Source organism: Falco peregrinus, chromosome 7 (genome assembly GCF_023634155.1).
Source record: "Falco peregrinus isolate bFalPer1 chromosome 7, bFalPer1.pri, whole genome shotgun sequence".
NCBI classification, from domain to species: Eukaryota; Metazoa; Chordata; class Aves; order Falconiformes; family Falconidae; genus Falco; species Falco peregrinus.
Genome location: NC_073727.1, coordinates 3,521,668 through 3,541,909, shown reverse-complemented (window position 1 = coordinate 3,541,909; position 20,242 = coordinate 3,521,668). Strand labels below are relative to the sequence as shown.

Sequence of the window (20,242 nt, the reverse complement as noted above, 5' to 3'; positions counted from 1 at the left end):
CGAGAAACAGTCAATGCTGTCGGATAAAAAGTTTTTTAAAAATGAAAATTTAAAAGGATAAAATGAAAGAAAGAAAGGAAAAAAATTAAAAAAAAAAAAAAAAAAGGTAAGGGTTGAGAGGAGCAGCTCTGCAGTTTTCTCCTCCGCAGCGCACGGAGAGCCGGGCAGGGCGGAAAGTTGGGAGCAGCAATGCCAGCTCCCTGCGCCCCAGCTCCGGGCGCGGATTTACCACCCGGCGCAGGTTGTGCCCTGGGAATATTATTTTCCTCCTCTTCCTCCTCCTCCTCCTCCCCGCCGTGATGCCTGCCGCCCCTCCAGCAAGCCCCGGCTGTTTATTCGGTGGAGCCCCCGCAGCTCCCCGTGCCAGGGGGCCCCCAACCCTTTCTCCCCCCGCTTTTAAAAAATACTAATAAAAAAATTTAGAATACAACCCTCTTCCGCGCAGCGCTGCCCGCACCCCCCAGCCCCTTCCCCATCCCGCTCCGGGCCCACACCCCCCCTCCCTCCTTTCCCCCTAGCCCATCCCGCGCAGGTTGCGCGCAGCTTTGCGCGGCCACCTACCCGTAGATGGCATCTTTATCTCTCTTGAGGGCGTCGTTGACGGAGGCGCCCATGGCGGGGGGCATGGCGTTGGCGTGGGCGGCGTGGGGGTACTGGTGCGAGTGGAGCGGCGGCCCGTGGTTGAGGTGGTGGACGGGCTGCATGGGGCGGGCGCCGTGGGGGTCCCCGTACATGGTGGTGGGGATGCCCACCCCCTCCATGCCGCCGTAGTGGGGCAGCTCGTCGTACTGCGGGGCAGAGAGAGCAGAGAGGCGTCAGGGGGGGGAGATGGGTGGGTTTTGGGGGGTGGGGGGTAGCCCTGCTCCCGGCTGTCCCCCCTCCCTCCCGGGGAGAAGGCGCTGCCCCCCGGGCTCCGCGCCGCCGGGGGGTGCGGGTGTCCGTCCCCCCCTGCGTACGGCCGTGCGGCGCCGGGGAGGGCAGCAGCGGGGCTGGGCTGCCCGCAGACCCCAGAGCCTCCAGGGCTGGGGCGAAACCATCATCATCATCATCATCATCAACATAAAAATGAAAGGGGGGGGACCCCCATCCCCAAACCTTCCCCCCCCTCTACCCTCCCCACGAAGAGCAGCCCAATTCTCCCTCCGCTAAACTTTTCCCGCTGGTTAGAAGTCAGGTACCCAACGCAGCGAGGATGCAAAAAACTTCAGCGGCGGGGGAAAAAAAAAAAAAAAAAAAAAAAAAGAAGAGAAAAAAAAAAAAAGGAGCGATTTTGGGGGTTTTCAGCAATTCCACGCGAACGCACTTTTAAAGGCGAAAGGCTGGAAACGCTTGCCCGGGCTCTCGGGATTTTGGGAATGCCTTTTTTTTTTTTTTTTTTTTTTTTTAAGGGTTTTCTTTGTTAAAGATTAAGGAGCGAAAGCTAACGCGGTTCCCAGGCAGCGGGGGAAACGGCCACTTTTCATCTATTAAAAGCGAAGGTGTGAATAAACAGTTTTAAAGATCCCTGACACTTGCTTGGACCGAAAGAGTAAAAGGCAAGTTGTCAGCAGAGGAACTTTCCTTCCCAAGCAGCGCTCGGAGGGGCGGCAGGCAAATTAGGCAAGAAAACTTCTTTCCAGGGCTTTTCCCCTTCCCCAAATCTCGACTCGCCCGACTCCGGCTGATCATTATTTTTTTTTCCCCACAAAACTTCAATTTAGGAGGTAGTTGGAAGGAAAAAAAAAAGAAAAAAGGACATCGCATCCAAAATAGAAACAACAATACACATGGCAGTGCATGCTGCTAACCTCTAATTCAAATTAAAGTGACTTTCTTTTAAAAGGAGCTTTTTTTTTTTTAGCCCGTTGCACTGCACCTTTTGTGACTGAATAGGAAAAAAGAGGGGGGGGGGGGGGGGAAGGAGTGAAAAAAAAAAAAAAAGTAAAAAAAAAGTTGTGCTTACTCCCAGCTAGAAGTTATCTTCCGAAAGTGAAGCGGTATATCATCACTAACACAGCAAAATGCTCAGAGACATGCACACATTCAAATATTTCAAGCACTGGTGACTTTAAAAAAGACATCGGTAGGACTAGAGCTACAAAACCAACAAATACAGAGGCTCGGACATATTCACTTACATGCCTGCATGTCATTAATGTATAGAAAGCTTGCCTTTTCCGTGAGAGATCCGGGATGGGGAGTAAAAGAATCAAGAAAATATCAATATATACAGGTTTTAAGCCTACAAGTACGCCTGATCAATCCTCCCGCTCCAGGACACCGCTTTGTGCCCCTGCTCCAAAGAGGAGGGGAAGAAAAAAAAAAAAAAAAAAAGAAACTTTTTTCGCAGCGTCTCTGTCAGCCACGTTTCAATATTATTTCACATTTGAAATCCATTTTTTTTTAATACGTACCCTTTGCGCCATCGGCCTGCTTGCTCCCTTCCTACTTCAACTTCTAATATATCCTCTTTAAGGCCAGTGTGAAAAGAAAGAAACGCGAAGTTCCCCCCCCCTCACCCCCCCAAAAAATGCAAAAATCCCTTAGCGTCGCCAGCAATGGAAGCAATCGAGTACAATCTTCGGCTTGCTGGATCTCAGCGAAGCGATACGGTAACTCAGCATTAAAAAAGGAGAAAAAAAAAATAGAAGAAAAAAAAAAATCAACTCTCCCTCCTTCCTTCCCTCCTTCTTTTTTCTTTCTTTCTTCCCTCTCCCCCTGTCTCCCTCTCTCTCTCTTACTCTCCCCCTCTCGTTTCCAAGACAGCAGCGGGGCGAAAGCAAATATCCTTTCCCCAAATCAGGTTTTTTTTTTTCCTTTTTCTTTTTTTTTTTTTTAAAGTGCCCCTCAAACCCAACTACCAAGTCTCATGGCTTTTTGCCACTCCGGCTGTCAATCACAGGCGAGGTTGTCAAGGTGGTGAATGACTGATGATGATCCGCTGCGTGTGCTCCCACCGCGCAGGACACCTCAAATGTTAATTTTCGAGCGCGCTCACCCAAAAAAAAAAAAAAAAAGAAAAAAGAAAAATGTATAAAAAAAAATAAAAAATTAAAAATCGAGGGAGGAGGAGAAGGAGGAAGAGGAGGGGGAAAAATTAAAAATTAAAAAGGCTCGCTAACGCGCCGGCTCTCCTTTTATTATGGTTATTATGATGATGATGATGATGATGGGGTTTTTTTTTCGCTCCTCCTCGGATCGCTCCTAATTCCTCGCCGGCGCCGGCTCGCTCTGCCCCTGCGCGGCCGCCGGGCGAGGCTGGCGGAGGCGGGCCGGGCGCGGGCGCGGGTGCGGGCGGAGCGCCGCGCCGTGCGGGGCGGGCGCGGGGAGGAAGGGCGGCGGGGGGGGGGGGAGGCGCGGCGCTGCCGCCGCGGGCCGCGCGTTGCCGGGCGTCCGCCGCCACCGCCGCGGCGAGCGCAGCGCAGCGCCGGGCTGGAGCAGACTGCGGGAACCCGGAAGTAGTGGTGGCCATAACAGGTCGCGTCTTACACAATGCGCTGGGCGGCAGCAACTCCGCCACCGGCGCAGGGGGGCGCGCCGCCCGCCCCGCGCCCCGCGCAGCGCCCCCGCCCCGGCCGGCAGCGGCGGGAGGAGCCGGGAGGGGGTGGGGGGCACGACACCCCCTGCCGGCCCTGCCCTCCGCCCGGCCGCTGTGCCCACCCCCCCGCCCCCCGGCGGTGCGCGGAGGGGCGCTCCCGTCCCCTTTGTCTGGCGGCGCCGCCGCCCCGCTCCGCGTCCGCGCAGCGCCCCGGGGCCGCGCCGCCGCCCGCCCCTCGCTCCCCCTCCTGCCTTCCCCCCCCCCCCCCCCCCCCCCGGCGGCTCCCCCCGCGGCCGCCGGCCGAGTGAGCTCACCCGGCCCCCGGCCGCCGCCGCCGCGCCGCCGCCGCCCAATCAGCGCTGCGCCGCCCCGCGCCGCGCCCCCATTGGTCCGGGCGGGAAGCGGGGCTCGGACCGGCGCGCCGCGGGAGGGGGGGGCGCCCCGGAGCGCTGCCACCGCCCCCCCCCGCCCGGTTCCGCGGCCGCGCTGCCTTGCGCGGGGGGCTGCCCTCCCCCCCCTATCCGCGTAACCGGGGGTCCGCTCCCGGCCACAAACACAGCCGTCCCTTCCTGCGGGCCCCCTCCGGCCCGCGAGCGGGGGGCTCGCCGTGCCCCTTCCTCCCCGTACCTGCGGGCCGGGCTGCGCGGAGCGCCGGGAGAGCTGCCCCGGCCCCATCGCATCTCCTGCCGGGGACGGGCAGGCGGAGGAGGAGGACCCCCGCCACCCGGCAGCCCGGTGCAGCGGTCCCCGAGTGAGCTGCCGTGCGTGTGTGCCGGTGGTGCTGGTGGGTTACTCCGGTAAGCCCCCCAGGGCCGGGGGCTCGCTGCTCCGTCCCCGCCGGCACGGCTCAAACTTCAGGGAAACCCGTTTCCAGCCCCCCCGCCCCCCCCAGCCCCCCGCCCCTTTCCGCTAGGACCGGCCTTTTATCCCGGCGAGGGAGATAAAGACCTCTCAGGTAAGAGCCGTTTTCATGCACTAACCCCCCGCCCCACGCGTGCCTGGGGGGACCCACGGCCTCGGGGCCCACTTCCGTGTCTCGGTACCCGGGGCACGGTGCTCGGTAGCGAGTCCCCATCTCACAGGTCCCTTGTTGGGGGGGGGGGCTGCAGCCTGACTCCCAGGGATGCAATCTCCTCCTCTCCCCGTCCCTTCTTCCTTCCCCCCCTTAAAAAAAACAACCAGCAAAACCCTAAATTCAAAAAAACCCCATCCTTTTAAGCGTCTCCACCAGGCCTTTATAAGATTAATTCAGCGCAACCCAGCCTAAAACACTTTTACAATGTAATTACAGTCGTACAAATTGTTTGCCCAAACCTCATTCTGGATAAGGATTTTACAATTAGCAAACAGTTATTGCTCTTAGGGCTTGCTGCGAGAAATCGCGCTGCGCGCCTCTCCGCTTGCAATATACCGGCCATAAAAAAAAAAAAAAAAAAAAAAAAAAAAAAAAAAAAAAAAAAAAGCTAATCCGGGCAGCAATTAATCATCTATTAAAAGGGGAAAAAGTAAAAGGACAGTTCCGCGGTCTCTCGGTAAACTCCTGCCGCGGCGGACGAGCTGCGCGGCAGCGGCCACCCGCGCAGCATCGCGCCCCGCTGCCTTTTTACGCGAGGCAGCTCTTCTTTTTTTTTTATTTATTGTTTTCCTTTTTTTTTTTTCCCCAAAAACTTGCTGTTTTGCAGGAATCTATTGACGCTTCCCCATCGCACGGTGCAAAGGGAGAGGAGGGAAAAAAAAAAAATTAGGGATACGGGGGGGGATAAAAAGCCAACAGCAAGGGGGGTGGTGGGTGCTCGGGTCGGGCAGCGGCCGCGGTGCGGGGCGCGGTGCTGCGCGGTCCCCGTCCCCCGTCCCCCCCCCGGCCGAGCCGGGCCCTTCGCGAAGGGGTCCACCGCGCTGAGGCCAACAGCCAGGCGTGAGGGGGGTCCCCCACAGGGGAAACCTCGGTCCATTTGCTTATCGGGTAATAAATGAGGGTTTTAATCAGGCTGAATTTCTCAGCTTAAGGAAAGAATTAGTCATACCTAGGAACAATCAGATGTTTTCTAGCTGGCTTCCCTGCCACCTTCCTAGCAGGGATTTGTGGTGGTGGTGGTGGGACACATTAGCAGCCATTAATATTGAAATTTGAAAACTGAAATAGGAACAACCAGAAGAGACAAACAAACAAGAAACCGCATCAGAAAGCGTTTGCGAGGCAGCCGAGAGATAATCCAGGAATGCTTCAGATAAGGGGGGTGGGGTGGGGTGGGCGATACGTACGAAGATACCCGAAAAGTCAGAGCCTGATGAAACGCTTGGAAGAAGGATGGAGGGGAAAGGAAAAAAAAGTAATACAAACCAAAGCAAAGCGAAGAACTGTTTAAAGCCCTATGAAAGGGCAGAGCCGGGGAGGGGGGAGGAGTGCTGATGGAAGGAGGACGGCAGCCAGGGGGTTCGGGGCGCAGCCGAAGCGCAACGCCGGGCTTTGGGGGTTCACAGCACAGAGAGCGGGGGGCGCCGGGGGAGCGGCCCGGGCCCCGGGGCTGCCCGGCCCCGACGATGCTCCACTGGCTCCGCGGCCGCCCGCGGAACGCTCCGCGGGTGGTGGTGTGGGGGGAACGGGCAGCCCCCCCCCTCCCCAACTGCCGGCCCTGACGTTTGCAGAAGTTATGGGGGTCCTTTATTAATTAAATGGAGGGCTTCATAAAATATTCCCAATAAAATTTACGGTTGTCTTAAAACTTTCTAAACACCGCTATAAATTTTTTTAATAAAATTAACTGGGAAATGAGTTACTGGCCGGGATTTTTGTCACTTCAACTTCTCCGGCAGCGGGAGGGAAGGGACCGGAGCACAAAAGGAGCCTTTCAGGGACGGGGTGGCGGTGGCCGCCAGGTTTGCCCCGCCGGGGCAGCCCGGGCCGGGCAGAGCCGAGCCCTGAGCCCCCTGCCCGGCGGCGCCGTCCCCTTGCACCCTACAGTGACACAATTGCACCCGAAATCCCCCAGAATAACTCCAGAGCCCGGCTGCGCGATAGTATCGGGGCTGTTTTCTTGGGTTTTTTCTTCTTCTTTTTTTCTTTTCCTTCCCCTTGCCCCCCCCCCCCCCCCCCCCCATGATCTAGGCGCCACTAGTTCATTTGTATTAATTTGGAAGCGCTGCTCCGCTCCGCTGTCTCAGCGATACCTGCCTTTAGCCCCGCTCCATCTTTCCTCCCTGCCTACACCAAGCCCTCTCGCTTTGCTATCGATATTGCTATACTTCTCGTTGAATGAAATAATAATAGTAATGATAATAATAAAAATGCTGGGTAAAATTCTGGCTGCTTAATTTAAAAAAAGTAAAAAAAAAAAAATTAAAAAAAAAAATAAGCTGCTCGACCGTTCCACATCTGAAGGATTGAGCTGTTGTGCCGTCTACTGGGCGATGGGGAAAGTACAGCCAGAACCGCCTCCAAACTTTCTGCGGGAGAAAAGTACGGTTTTCGGCAATTCGGAGGGGCCGGAGGCGCCGAATTTCTCGGCAGAAGACGATGACAAGCGGCCGAGGGCAGCAAAGCCGCAGGCGCGGTTTGTCCTCCCTCCCGCCCCCCCCCCCCCCCCCCCCCCCCCCCCCGGTGCTCCCCGGAGCCGCGCAGACCCCCCGGCTCCAGCACTCGGGGTTTTACCGAAGCAAATCGGCTGCGGTAAGGGGGGATGCCGTAAAGATGGCTTGAGCTCACCCGTGGGAGGCAGCTGGACGTTAGCTCAATATGCAGGAAAGGGGGCGAAAAATTTAAAAAACATAATAAAAAGGGGGTACATATTTGCGAATGGTTTAAAAACTTCTCCTCCGCCAGCAGCCGGCTGCAGCTCGCGGGGCAGAGGGAGCGCTCCCCGCCCGAGGATGCTCTCGGAGGGGACCGAGGGCAGCGGCTTTGATGCCTCCATAGCAGCCCCCCTCGGCGGGGCAGCAGGAGGGGTTTAACCCGGCACAGCCCCAGTCTCGGTTCAGCCCGAGCGCTGGAAGGTCCCCAGCCGCGGATGCTTGCAGCAGATGCAGCCAAGCCGGGTAATTTCCCTCTCCCTGCCCGCTTGGCTCCGCGGCGCCTGCGATGCTCCCTTCAAAAAAGTTCAAGAAGAGACGCCAAAAAAAAAAAATTTTTTTTTTAAAAAACAACAACCCAAACTCCACCTTTAAAAAAAAAAAAACACCCAACAAACAACACTGACTTTTGCAAGGCGAGAGGCGCAGAGGGGCTGTGAAATGCAAAGCCTTTGTCGTATTTACAGAGTGTCGCAGCCGACTGTACCCGGAGATAAACATCCAGGCGTCTGCCAGGGCTCGGAGGAGGTTTTCAAAGCAAAGACCTCTAAGCGTCTACTCTCAATCCACCCATATGCACGCACCGAGGCTGAAAAGCCGGAGACACCCTCGAAGCTGAACGATAGGTTGGGTTTTGTTGTTGTGGTTGGGTTTTTTTTGGGGGGGGGTTTGTTTGGTTTGTTTTTTTTTTTTTTTTTTAAGAAGTTAAATGAAGGTATAAGCGAACCCTCTGCCACTTGTAGCAGACCCACTCCGACCGCTCGCTGCCTCCAGAGCCACTTGCCGGAGTTCAACAGAGGGTGACATTAGCCTAAAATATTCGATACCTTTTTTCTTGGAGAGTTTCCCCACTTCTGTTGGGCTAAGCTCAACTCCCAGTTTGTCTCTGCGGGGAAAATTGCCGTCTCTGAAGGAAAGCAACAACCTGCCCGATTTTTTATCGGTGGGGGGTTACGGATGCTTTCCTCGTGGGACATAAAGCAGGAATGAAATGATCCCGTGCCCCTGGTATAAAAAGTTGAACGGCCTCTCTTCGAGAAAGTTGAATGAAGTGTCTTACCCTTTAAAACGAGCCTAAAAGTACTTGCGACACAGTACGGGAAACAAATTAGCGAGTAACCAAATAACCCCCTACTCGCAAGCCACAGGGAAGCGGCTGCCGGGGTCGGACGGGACCTCGGCTGAGCCACCGCCCGGCGCGGTTCCTTCAGCCGGGCCGTTTGATGTTCTCCTCCAAACTAATTTTCAATATTGCTCCATTCCTATTAGCTAACCCCGCATTCAGCTGGGCTAATGAGCCCATTACAGAAGTATTTCGGCTTGCCTCCGATGCCGAGGGCAGAGGATAGGCACGAACCGCAGCGGGACGCGGGGCTGGGGAGCGCGGTGGGATGGGAGGAAACCTGGGGGGTCCCTCCAGGCGCCCCCGCCGCGGCGATGCCTCTCTGCGAACGCCACCGCCCAGGTAAATCCGCCTGTAAGTCACCCAGGCTTTATAAATTATAAAAATAAAAGGATGCGGAGCCAAGCCCCCCCTGCCCGCCAGTGCGATGCCGGGCGCTCCCAGGACCCGCAGCCCCGCCGGGGCCGCCCAGCCCAGCCCGGTCCCCCCAGCCCCCGGCCCCCGGCATGTCCCCGGGCGTGCAACGGGCCGGGGAGGCAGGGGATCATGTTAGCACCCCCGCACCCCCCGCCCCAGGAGTTACCAGCTGCCCACAGCTCCCCCCAGGACAGCACAAGCCGCTCTATCTGCATCTGCGAGTGCATTATCATAGACTTCGGCATAATTGCATATTGACTTTACTAAATGGATCTGCAGAGCTATTTAAACATCTCTCTCTTCCACCCGCAAACAATTCTCTCGGCAAGAAAAAAACCCCAAACAACTGAGGGCTGCACAGGAGCTTGAAGTTGCTCTCGCTCCTTGGGGTTCGAGGTGTTTGTTGGGGCGCAGGCGGCTCGGACCCGCCGGGTGTGAGTGCGAGCAGGAGGGCTGCGTGTGACAGCCGGGCTGGTGGCTGTCATTCACCTCGGGGGCTCAGAGGTGAGCACATGGCCGTGCGTGTCCCCCTGTTTCTAAGCTCCCCTGGATAATTTTTGGCCAGCTGCGACGGCCGTGAGAAAAGCCTCTGTGGGTATGTGCGTGTGCCTGAAGGACTGCTTGAAGGACAACTTTGCAAAAACCCCTCCTTGTTAACAATTTTCAAAAGCTCGCTTGGAGGGGGGGCACCCCAAGGCAGCGTCCCCCTTCCCCTACGCCTCCCCAGTCACAGCAGTGCCACGCAAGCCACGTCAGCCCCAAGCCACAGAGCCAGGCTTTGCCTGCCAGGACAGCCGTGCTCATCCTCTGCCTGCACCGTGTCCTCCCCCACTGTCCCCTCTCCATCCTCCCCGCTTGTGGGTCGGAGCAGACGCAGCTGCCCTGGCCCTTGAGGCTTGCCAGGGAAGGTGGCCTCTCCTCCCGCACCAAGGCCGGCTCCCCAAGGCAGCAGCTGCCAGAAGCAGGCAGGGAGGGGAAAAAAGGCGAAGGAGAGAAGGAGGGGGGTCGGGGTGGGAGGCGGTGAAAGCTGCACTTTCCTCCGAGCAGAGCGAGCGTCCCCTCGGAGGGGCCCCAGCCCCAGGAGCTGCTTCTCCAGCCCTGGGCCTCCCACATGGCAGCACATCGCTGCCTGCGCCCCGCAGCCCCCTGCCCTGGTAAGGGCAGCCCCGCATGGGGCTCAGGCTCCACTGGCATTGTGGCCCCGCAGCCCCCAGCCCCGCACGGGGCTCACCCCGCGGCTGCTCTGCAATGGCATTGTGGCTCTGCGGTGGGTGGCCGGCCAGACACACGGGGCTCGAGCCAGGCCCACTGCGTCCAGATGGGGACTCTCCAACAGCCCGGGGACTCGCAGCATCCTGCACCATGACGTGATGCTAACGGACATTTTCTGCAGCTTGTTTAAAAGGTTCATTAAAAGATCTGCGGGGTTCCGCAGTTGTCAAAGGAAAGCCTCGCTCAGAAGAACCCACCGAGATGCATCAACAGAGAGTTTGCTGCCAGCTTACCCCACTGAGCACTGTTTTTTACCTTGAAGGTGTTAGCTTTGCTTGAGGAGCTGTAATTGCACTTTAAAGAAAATGCCCTCCTGCTCTTATCCTCAACTTAGTCATGGGAGCAAGACAAGAAATCAGATAGGCCCCCAGACTCTGGAAAGGGAGTATTTTCCATGTGGAACCAGAGAAACATCTCATAGAGCAATCAGCTCGGCTCTCCTCAACTGCAACGTTATTCCCTTGCATTTAGCAGACTGCAGCTCGATTGAACACTATATTTTAGCGAAGAGGGCTTGCAGCGTGCTTTGAGGAGGACTGTCCCACCATTCAACCTTTCAGTTCAAATTTCCAAAGATATTTTGCTGCTTCTCTAGACACTACAGTGACCACGAGTCCATGCCAAAATCTGACACCTAATTCCTGCCAGAGTTACAAACCATCTTTAGCAAACGTGGGCAGTAAGCCACGCTTCAGGAGTTCCCTACCGGCCCAACTCTCATTGAACATCACTGGATTACCTAAGTCACCTTTTGAAAAGGGCGTACCTTTCTGAAGGTAGCTACGCATCATAGTGCACGTAGATGTGACCGAAGTAGCCTTGAACCCCTCTGTTGTGGAGCTGACAAAAGCATATCAGCAGGCTCTACCCATCCAAGCGCTTCCCAGGGGATTTTGGGGACACTAAGTTCTTTGCCTCGCCCCTCTTCTTCCCTTGAAACACCACTTTTACGCCTCTCTGGATGCAAACAGGAACGGAGCGGAGTCAAACTTTCTGGGATGTATTTACACCTGATCAGATAAAGGTGAACCACAGAGCCCACCTATTGCTTCGGTCCCCCCTCGCCGTTTCTACCACCCCTTTTAATTTGCTCTCCCTTGAGTGCATCCCTTGAAAGGGGACCGCTCACCCCAACGGCATGGGATGGCTTGTGGCATCAGGGTGCCACCAGAGCAGCCGAACGCCTTACAAGCGTGTGTGCGAGACGGGACATCCTCATTCAACAGCCAGAGCACTCAAAGCACAGGAGGTTTTCCAGGGACTTGACCAAGAAACTCCATGGTGGCACAAGGAACAGAAGCGAGATACTTTGCCTCTCAGGCCTCTGCTTGAAGGCAAGCTGTTCCCACCCCTCTCTTCATTAACTCGTAAACAGCAACTCTGGACCTTGCCCAGATCTCTCCCCCCATACCAGAATATCTTGCTTTATACTGTTTTTCCCATATCATCTGAGATCACGTCTCCTTTTATGTTTCCAAGTTGAAGTTTATTATACTATATTACAGTTGTCTGCATTGCTGATCATTTGTAACTCTTTTGATTATTTTCCTGTCCTTGCTAGTATTTGAAACGCTTCTTACTCTGCTCCTCTTTGCAAATTTTATTACTGTACCGCTCACCTCATTTTCCTACCAAGCCCATTCTGCCTTGCTTTTACTCTCACCAAACTTGAGGCTGCTGCTCCTTTGCTGTACAGCACCACCACATTAATTTTTTCCCCCAGCCTTTTCCATACATGCTACGCCTCTCTGCTGATGAAGAGACCCTCACCGGGTTTCACCCATGCCAGCCACGTTGTCCTTGCCATTAGTGTTACATTTCTAGTTATTCTTGCTTCTTCCCAAAGCCTTTGAAGTCATGTAGAGACAATTTGATTCATTAGTACACTCAGCCTGGCAGTAACTCTAGCTTCTGCTCTAGTTTCTGTATTAGAAGCACATGTTGGGTCTGTGAGGGGAAAGCTCCACCGTCTGAGTTCCCTACACAGTTCAAATTCCACTTTAAAAATCGTTGCCTCGCTGAACTTGAGTGGCTGGTGGCTTTCTGCCCTGGCTTTCCCTACCTGGGAATGCCACCTCCTCCTCCCTCCCCACTGGGATGACCAACTACTGTGAGCAGTTTCTCCTTCTGTGTGCCTCTGGGCTGGAAGCCTTTAGGGCAGTCACATGTGCTTGCAGTTCTCTCCATGGTTTTCCAGAAAAGCTGCAGTTGTCCCAAATATTCCTTACTCAGATGCCACCTAGCTTCACGTAGGCTGAGCTCCATTGGCAGCACTCTTCACTAGTCATCCTCATGGCACCTTCCTCGGTCTTGTTGGGTTGGGAGACAGATAACAGCCTTGTTTCTTCTTCTGGCCATCGGGATGCTGGGCCAGGCTCCTCCACGAAGGACCACCTGGAAGGATCTCTTGCCTCCTTGGCTCAGGTGGCTCCTCCCAAAGCGATGTGCCATGTGTTATTCTCAAAAAGCAACAGCATGGGCATCAAAGGTACAAAACATGGCTTGACACACATTCCTTGCTTGCTCTTCCCATGCTGTCCTGCTGCTGTGCTCTGTCTCTGCAAAGTGCGGCTCCTCAGTCTTCACCTCCTTTGATGGCTTCTTCACTCCCCAGCAGGTTTGCGTGTTCCTCCAGCCACATGGTGAGACCATCACATACAGCCAGTACCTCTCCGAGGAACTTTACCTTGCAAGCACATTAGAAACCATAACGTTTCAAGCAAGAGACCTCCTAAGAAAACTCCACCACGGGACCACTTGTTGCTCTGGCCATGTAGTTTATTCCATTCCCTCTTTCTACTTTCCAGTGCTTTTGCTAAAGCTCTTCTTACCTGCCTGTGTCTTAATATAGATTCTGTTTAGGAAGCCAAGCCTGCCTGCCTCATGTTTTCCCTTGGATCCGTGCCCTGCTCCTAGCCAAGGTTGCCTATGGATCCCACTTTGAAGTCCTTCTGTGACACATTGGCTGCACTCGGTGACTCTTACCTCGGCTGATGTCACCTCGGGGGTCCCTCTCCAGCGGGTCACATCACCTCCACGTGCTTTGATCAAAATGAAATCCATTTACAAGCGCCTGATGAGCCGCCACAAACAGGCCCACAGGTTCCTAGCCAAAACTAGCCGACATAAAAATATCTCGGCTTTAACTTCGGTTGAGTCCTTAAATTAGCTAAGATGAGGCAAAAGCCCAGAAGAAAAAACCACTTCATTTCAATTTACAAGTACTTTCTGGTTAGCTCAAATGTATCCCTCATCAACTCAGCAAAATCAATGTAAGATTGGTTTAAATCAAAGTTAGTGTCCGTACAAGGTTTTACCTCTGTATTTTGAAAAGTTAATTTAAAATTACACTTCAAATCACTTTCCTCCTTGGAAAAGGCCTGCTTCTAGAGGCCAGCTGGGCCCTGACCATGAATGGAGTCCAGCTCCAGCAGGTCTGGGTGAAGACGGCAGCAGCAGATGGATCTTAGTGATGCTGGAAATCAGACTCAATCCCAGCACGCGTGCGATTCAGCCTGCATGTCCCTCGAACCTCAAGAACTCCCGGCCTTCAGCTGCTGTTCCAAGGAACTGAAGCAGGCAGTCTCTGTGTTAGAAAAGTGCATTTTTCTTTGTGATTGTATTGTGGGGCTCTGCTTGTGCTTGCTAAGTGGTTTTCCTGAACTTAATAAACACAGCAATCGTCTAGGAGTAAAAATGAGGGGTTTCAGCCCAAAAGATTACCATCCACTTTACTAAGTCTTCCCCTTCCGACTATTTATAACTATTGCAGGCTATGTTTCTGAAAATCCTCAAGGATGGAAGGATGGAAGGACAGAAGGAAGGAAGGAAGAGGGTGTTTGCAGCCAGTGACTTTGAATAAACCATCTTTTCTTTAAAACTTCAAGCCCTACCTCAAGGAGGACAGGTCCAACCTCAGACAAGTCGCAGAAAGCACCGTTTGAAACAAAATATATTTGAAGTATCTTCTCTATATGCTCAGTTCTTCACTTCCCACCCATTTCCCAAGCAGTTTGCTCTGGCATCCCGAATCCACACATATGCCAGATGTGCACTGGCACTTGCACACACGCGCCAGCTGTGCTCCAGCATGCACCCAAAGCCACCCATCGCCCCACTGGCGTCGCACCCGCGGGAGGGGGTTAGCTTGAATTTGTTGCGATATTTTCATTTTTTGATTGGTTTTCTTCTTCGTTGTTGAGCCCGTAATTCAGTTTTGCTGCCATAAACAGTTAATCCCTTAGTGGGAAGGTACGAAACACTCCCTGAAGGTATTTGGTTGTATCACCGCAGCCGCTGGTTTTGATGCCCTGGGTTTTCCACTCCACCTTCCAAGACCCGCAGAAATGATGGGTTATCAAATACCTCTGGGATTCCTGGCAGAACTGCTGCCTGGACCAAAAGAGGGTGCAGGCTTTCATGATGGGAAGAAAGGTCTGGAACATACCTTTGAGCTCGGGCATCACAAGGCATCAGATTACCGACCCAGTCCCTTCGGTTTCAAACCCAGTGGGATCTTATTCCCAGGCTGGTTTTCTGTCAGCACAGGGACACAAAGACAGAATTTACGTCCACCAGTGTGCATTAACTCCTGTCCTGACCAGTACTAATTACCACTAATTATGTGGGACAGTGTTAATTCTTTTAGCAGCATTACCGCTGGCCTTACACTTCTGAAAGTGCCTTTGGGTGAGGTGGCTTACTTTGAAAAGTTATTTATGTGGGGAAAATATATAGAGTAGCTAATACACCGTAAATTTACACCAGTGGATAGTGGGCTCTAAAGTCTCTAAAACACGAAGGTCTCTGGGCACAAAGACAGAGAAACCCTTGAGTAAGAACTACTCAATAGAAAGGGTGGCAGGATCACCCTGTGTGATCTTGTGAAAGTAATTTTGATCTGGCATTTCTCTTCTGTAAAATTGGAAAAATAATATGTCCCTAACCCTCTCAGGGGTATAATATTTATTTTCTCTGCCTTGCCAATCATTCTCTTTGCTTTTAAAAAATATTCTCCAAGCCCTAATTGTTTTTATGTGTTTGCAGTATAAGACATAAAAGACATAAACCCATCATATTTTTCTATACTGTATTTTCCCCATTGTGTTGTACTGTTACCATGAGCACTTTGCTGTGCAGAGGCTCGGCTATTTGCTGAGAGGATGAATTAAGACATCTAAAGTGCTTCAGCATCTTGGCTGAGTGGCACGGCAGAGCTGGAAGGTATCATTAGGCCAAATGGCTCTTTTCTGCAGGAGTGAGAAGCCCAGATTTTTCAATGGATTAAGGAAAACCGGTTCATGTTCCTTTGTGCCCCACCTCCTACAAATATAGGGCAGGAGGCCATGGCTCTGAATCACCAAATTGCCTTCATTCCTTTCGGTCTGGGTGTTTCTTTCCCGACTTGGATGCCAGGGTCCTGCCTGGGAAGTCAGGAGATGTCAGATGATCCCGGTCCACGCTGGCGTCAGCATCTCTTCAGTTCAGCTCGGTATTTCTCCTTCCAGAGTCTGCACGGTCATCGTTAGGGCTCAGCAACACAGTCCTGGATGGTTTTATTGATGTCGCCACCTTCTTCAGCAAGAACGCTTTAAGTTGGGAGGCTTTGCTGGTAGAGCCACCGGTGTCTGGTCCCTCTGACGCCTGGCAAGGGGCTGACACCCATCAGATTGTCACATTCATGGAGAAGGGCCAAGAAAATATCTGGCTCATTCCTCATTAAATGGTTCAGTGGATCTGAGAGGATTCCCACCTCTCAGAAGTTTCTCTTAGAGGCAGGGCATGGTGTGCTGGTGTCAGGGTGCACTAGCACTGAGAGACAAATGATGCTTTGCAATCTGCCAGCGAGAGGCTGCCCTGGTACCCTGCCAGGCTGCGTGAGCTGCCACTCCTCCACGTACCCGAGCACGCACGGAGCCAGCCTGCCTCTGCCTCCAAGAGTTTTCCATCTCTGGATGGGACCTTTGCCCACAGGTCCCTCCTTCAGTCTCACCAGCAGTCAGTGGCATTTTATCTCCTTCTCCCATCGCTGTCATTTCGTTGCTGCTGGGTGGATGGTCTGGGTAGACTGGGCAGCGCAGTGCTACGAGCCTGCTCCGGCAGCATTGCTGCATTGGTGGTCTCTGGGGCTTCTGAAGCCACCCCAGAGATGATCTCCATGTCCATAGTTCTGAAAGACATCCCAAAGAGATGCTTCCCTCCTTCCCCTCCAGAAGGAGGAGGCTGGGATACCCCTTCCCTGGCATCACTCACCACACTGGGAACGCTTATTCCAGCCTTTCCTGCTGCTCTCACAGCAGTGCCCATGTCAGGCTCCGGGCTCCCCAGCCTCAGGTGGGCTGCCTCTTCCCTGGGCATCTTTCTCCAGGGCCTGTGTACTATATTTGGGTTTGTTTTCATCCTTTCCCTGACTATTCGGCTATTTGGAAGCATTTTTCTGAGCATTTCTCTCAACAATATGTCCAGTAAGCTGGAATCAGATGTACCACAAATGGTTTTTTAAGTAAGTCATCTTTTATATCTGCAGATGGATGCCAAGGTTCTCAACTCTGCATAAAGCAATTATCCATCTGCTTTTTGGTTTTTAGGTGAAAGAACATGACTCTTGTTTGTCCCAGTACAGTAGCAAGCAAGCATGCATCAGTGCTTTCGGTGGCCTGGATGTTTGGCTGACTCCTCTGCTGCCCTCCCTTCTTACTTTTACAAATAAGAGGCAACATTTGGCCTTTGCATTCAGATTGAATTTTTGCACCCATTTCTCTTTCCATTCCTAAAATGTTAGGCTTTAATAACAACAACAACAACAACAGCAACAACAAGATAAGGCAGGGAGGCTGCATTTTCAGCAAGTGATTTTCCTTTTCCATTTCTCTCTACCTGCCTGTGACATTGTCTTGCAGCGTCTCCCTGCAACCCGGCCCCCGCAAAGGCTCAGCTGAGGGGAACGGGACGCTTTATTCTCTCGCTTCCCCCAGTTTAACTCACTTACGGCTGTACTGAGTTCGGCAGAGCCGCTGATTTATGGGGCTGCAGGCAGTGGGACCGCTCTCTGTCCTTTCCCACTCCCTGCCGGAGAGCTGGGGAGAGACAAGCAAGCAGCTTCTGAGAGGCTCCTTGGTCCATGCTCATCCCCAGCAGCTGCCTGGCAGCTCCTGCTGAAGCCCCACATCCTTCCCAAACCATCCCAGCTTTCTGCTTCGCGCAGAAATATGCAGCCGTTTCGTTTGTATAAAACCTGCATGAATAAAAATTTAATCTAGGGCTACCACTGCTCTAACAGCCATAATTTCTCTTAAAGGCTGAATACAAAGAATACTAAATACTGTCCATAAATAAGACTGCATTTAATAGAGGAGAGAAGTGATTTAATAAGCTGACTGGTAAAATCTTGTCTGCCACTTTCAACCCCCAGTACAGGTCTTTTTTCCCAAGCAAAGCTGGCTTGCGATGAGGATAACTTGGGCCCCAGTAAACTGTGATTTTTTGAGGTGTAGTCATTCACCTCAAGCCTTCCTGTCCAAAAGGAAAAGGAAAAATACCTACTTAAAGGAAATATTAGTTAATCAGAGGACATCCCTTTCATAATAGAAGCTACTAGGGGATTTAAAAGCACATTCTAATTATAATAGTTCCCTAATTATCTGCCTAACATCTCATTTTTCTGTCTAATCCCACTTTTAATTATATAGTGCCTTTTTTAGCCCATCACGCAACCAAAGTACTCTATTTTACTGAAAATAAATCCTTTTAACTGGCGATGTCAGAGAAGAAATATTGTTGCTGCCCCCTGGAACGTGCTCGCTGTCTGGTCGGGAAATGCCTTGCCAGTGGTTTTGGATAAAGCGCGTGGATGTGTCCTTTGGAACCAGCCTGGCAGCTTTTCTCAAGTGAGAGCAAACGCTCTAAATAAACCACACGGTGCTCTGCAGGCGCATTCGGCCACAAAAGTTTTCAAGTGTTTAGCTTTGTTTTTCGAACTCTTGCAGCTTGGTCCCCCTTCCACTGATGTTTGATGGGATCCCTGCCACTGCCTGATGGTGGAATAGGATTTGGCCTTTGAACCAAGCCAGCATGCAATTTGCAGAAAGGAAGCAATATTTGAGCTGTGTTATCTACGAGCATCTGGTCATCAAGATCTTGCTTAGCGATTAGTGAGCCAAGAGGAAACCCTACAGAGGGGGGAGAGGAAATCCCGCACGCGGGGTTCCCATTTCCAGGGTTTCCTGCCCTATCCTCCAGCAAATCCTAGCTCTCTGCTTCCTGAGAATAATAATAATAAAAAAAAATATAAAAAATTACCCTTCAGGGATGTTGTCAGGCTTAATGGATGTTTATAAACTGCTCGAACAAAAGGTGCTATGTCAGTGAAGAGCACTCTTCCCGATGATTATTCGAATGCTCATTACAATGCATTCTGCTCCATCCTTTCCTTTGGCTTGCGTGGGAGGGCGATCCCAAGATTTAGCCCTTGTGGGAAAGCGGGAGAGCAGGCGCTTGCCCTGGGGCATGGCAGCGGCACGCTGAGAGGGTCAGGGACCCTTGGCCCGCAGGTGGGTGCCCTCCCAGCCAGGCTGCAGGCTCCAGCAGACCTGGGGCGGGCGAGCCCCCTCCCCAGGGAGGCAAGCTGGGGATTAATGGTCCCAACCCCAGCTCAACCTGCATGTAGCATTGCCTTAGCTTTGCTCCTGATGGAATTAGGGATCATCCTCCAGTGAAAATTTTTCTTCATGTGTATTTAAACATTAAAAATGAATAGGCGCGAACGATAAAACTTACGGAATAATTTATAAAGAGCGAACGTAACATGAGGTATGGAGGACTCGGCTGCCCTGCAAACCTGTGTGAATGCCTGGGTGATGCCAGGATGCTCCTTCCTCCATGGGTGTTTGGTTACGTCTCGCTGACCCCCTCAGCAGCTCAGTCTGCCCAGGGTCTGCCAGCGTTTTCAGGTATTAAAAGCCAAAGAAGACACGATATATCTTCATACTTTTGACCACATCAGACAGCAGCTTGGCACCTGAGCTGGCAGTCTAGATGCACCATTTTTCACCCTCCACAGCCCCCCAAAGCCACAGGTATGACTGCTGACTCTCAAAAGCAGCCACAAGGAAGGGTAACTTTTTTTTCTGCCAACTGCCAAATCAGCAGCATTAGCTGTGGGTATGAAAAATACAGATTTCCTGGTAAGGAAATAGCTAAATAAAAAAGAGACTATCTAAAATGCAAAGGATTTTACACTTTTGGGGCAAAAAGCCGCTGCAAGAATTAATGTAATTTCTAATTAAAGTGCACTTATTTGCTTCTATCATTATTTTTAAAGGATGGGAGATGCTCCTGCAGGCACAAAGACCCTCCCAAACACGGTCCTCTCTGCTCCCCCTTGCAGCTGTCATGCAGAGTGTCGGTAGCGACCCCTCCACCACCATTCTGACTTCTATTTTTTTCCCCTCCCCTGGGGGATACTTCTCCTGCCTTGCCCTTCCTTTATAGCAAGTAAATCCCCATCGCCACTGCAGGCAGCTGCTGGGATGAACTCAGCCTCCTCTAGTGTGTTACCCAACTGGGGCAGACTGGGACTGGCACTTCTTGTGTCTCCTGTGCAGAGCTGAACAGACTGTGCAAAGCGCCAGCTGGGGCAAGTCAGGCTCTGCAAATTTCTCTCCTCATTGCAAGCCTGGTGTGATCCTGACCATGCCCCAACCTTTGCTCCACACCCATCGGCAGGCAAGAACCAGGTATCACCCTGTGCTCAGCCAAGAACCAGGTATCACCCTGTGCTCAGCCAATGAACTGCCTGGTTTCAACTTTTCCTCTTTTTTTTTTTTTTTTTTTGGTACTTCTGCAGCTGGTGCCTTTTTCCTTCTCATACTTTTGTGCCTTCCTTGCGTTGCTCATGTGTTGCCCAGTCTGTGTTCCTGCAGGTTTTGAGGTGTCCTTCAGTGCCTGCCCCTCTTTCATCCCGGACTTGCATGTGACACACACCAAGAAGCTGGAAGAAGGGGCAGCCTTTGTCCCTTGGAGCCTTCCTACCCTCCTCTTCTTCCTCCCGACTTGTCTTCATCCACCGACCACTGCGGCATGTGCTGACTCTACCCTCACCCAGCACATGGAAAGGGATGCTTTCAGTC

At 52.8% G+C, this 20,242-nt stretch overlaps 1 protein-coding gene across 5 annotated transcripts in view; it reads right to left on the bottom strand.

Moving 5' to 3' along the window:
- Positions 1–3,853, bottom strand: part of MEIS1 (Meis homeobox 1) — a 110,448-nt gene extending 106,595 nt beyond the window's left edge. The window contains exons 1-2 of one of the 5 annotated variants that reach the window (XM_055810225.1): positions 3,832–3,853; positions 562–788 (exon numbers count right to left, since the gene is read on the bottom strand). In XM_055810225.1, coding sequence (XP_055666200.1) covers positions 562–761 — 200 coding nt within the window. In that variant the 5' untranslated portion in view covers positions 762–788; positions 3,832–3,853. Of the gene's footprint in view, positions 1–561; positions 789–2,117; positions 2,276–2,393; positions 3,574–3,831 lie in introns of those variants that run through there. The other 4 variants (XM_055810227.1, XM_055810224.1, XM_055810226.1 and 1 more) reach the window with 4 other exon arrangements.
- Between the last annotated feature and the right edge of the window lie 16,389 nt (positions 3,854–20,242).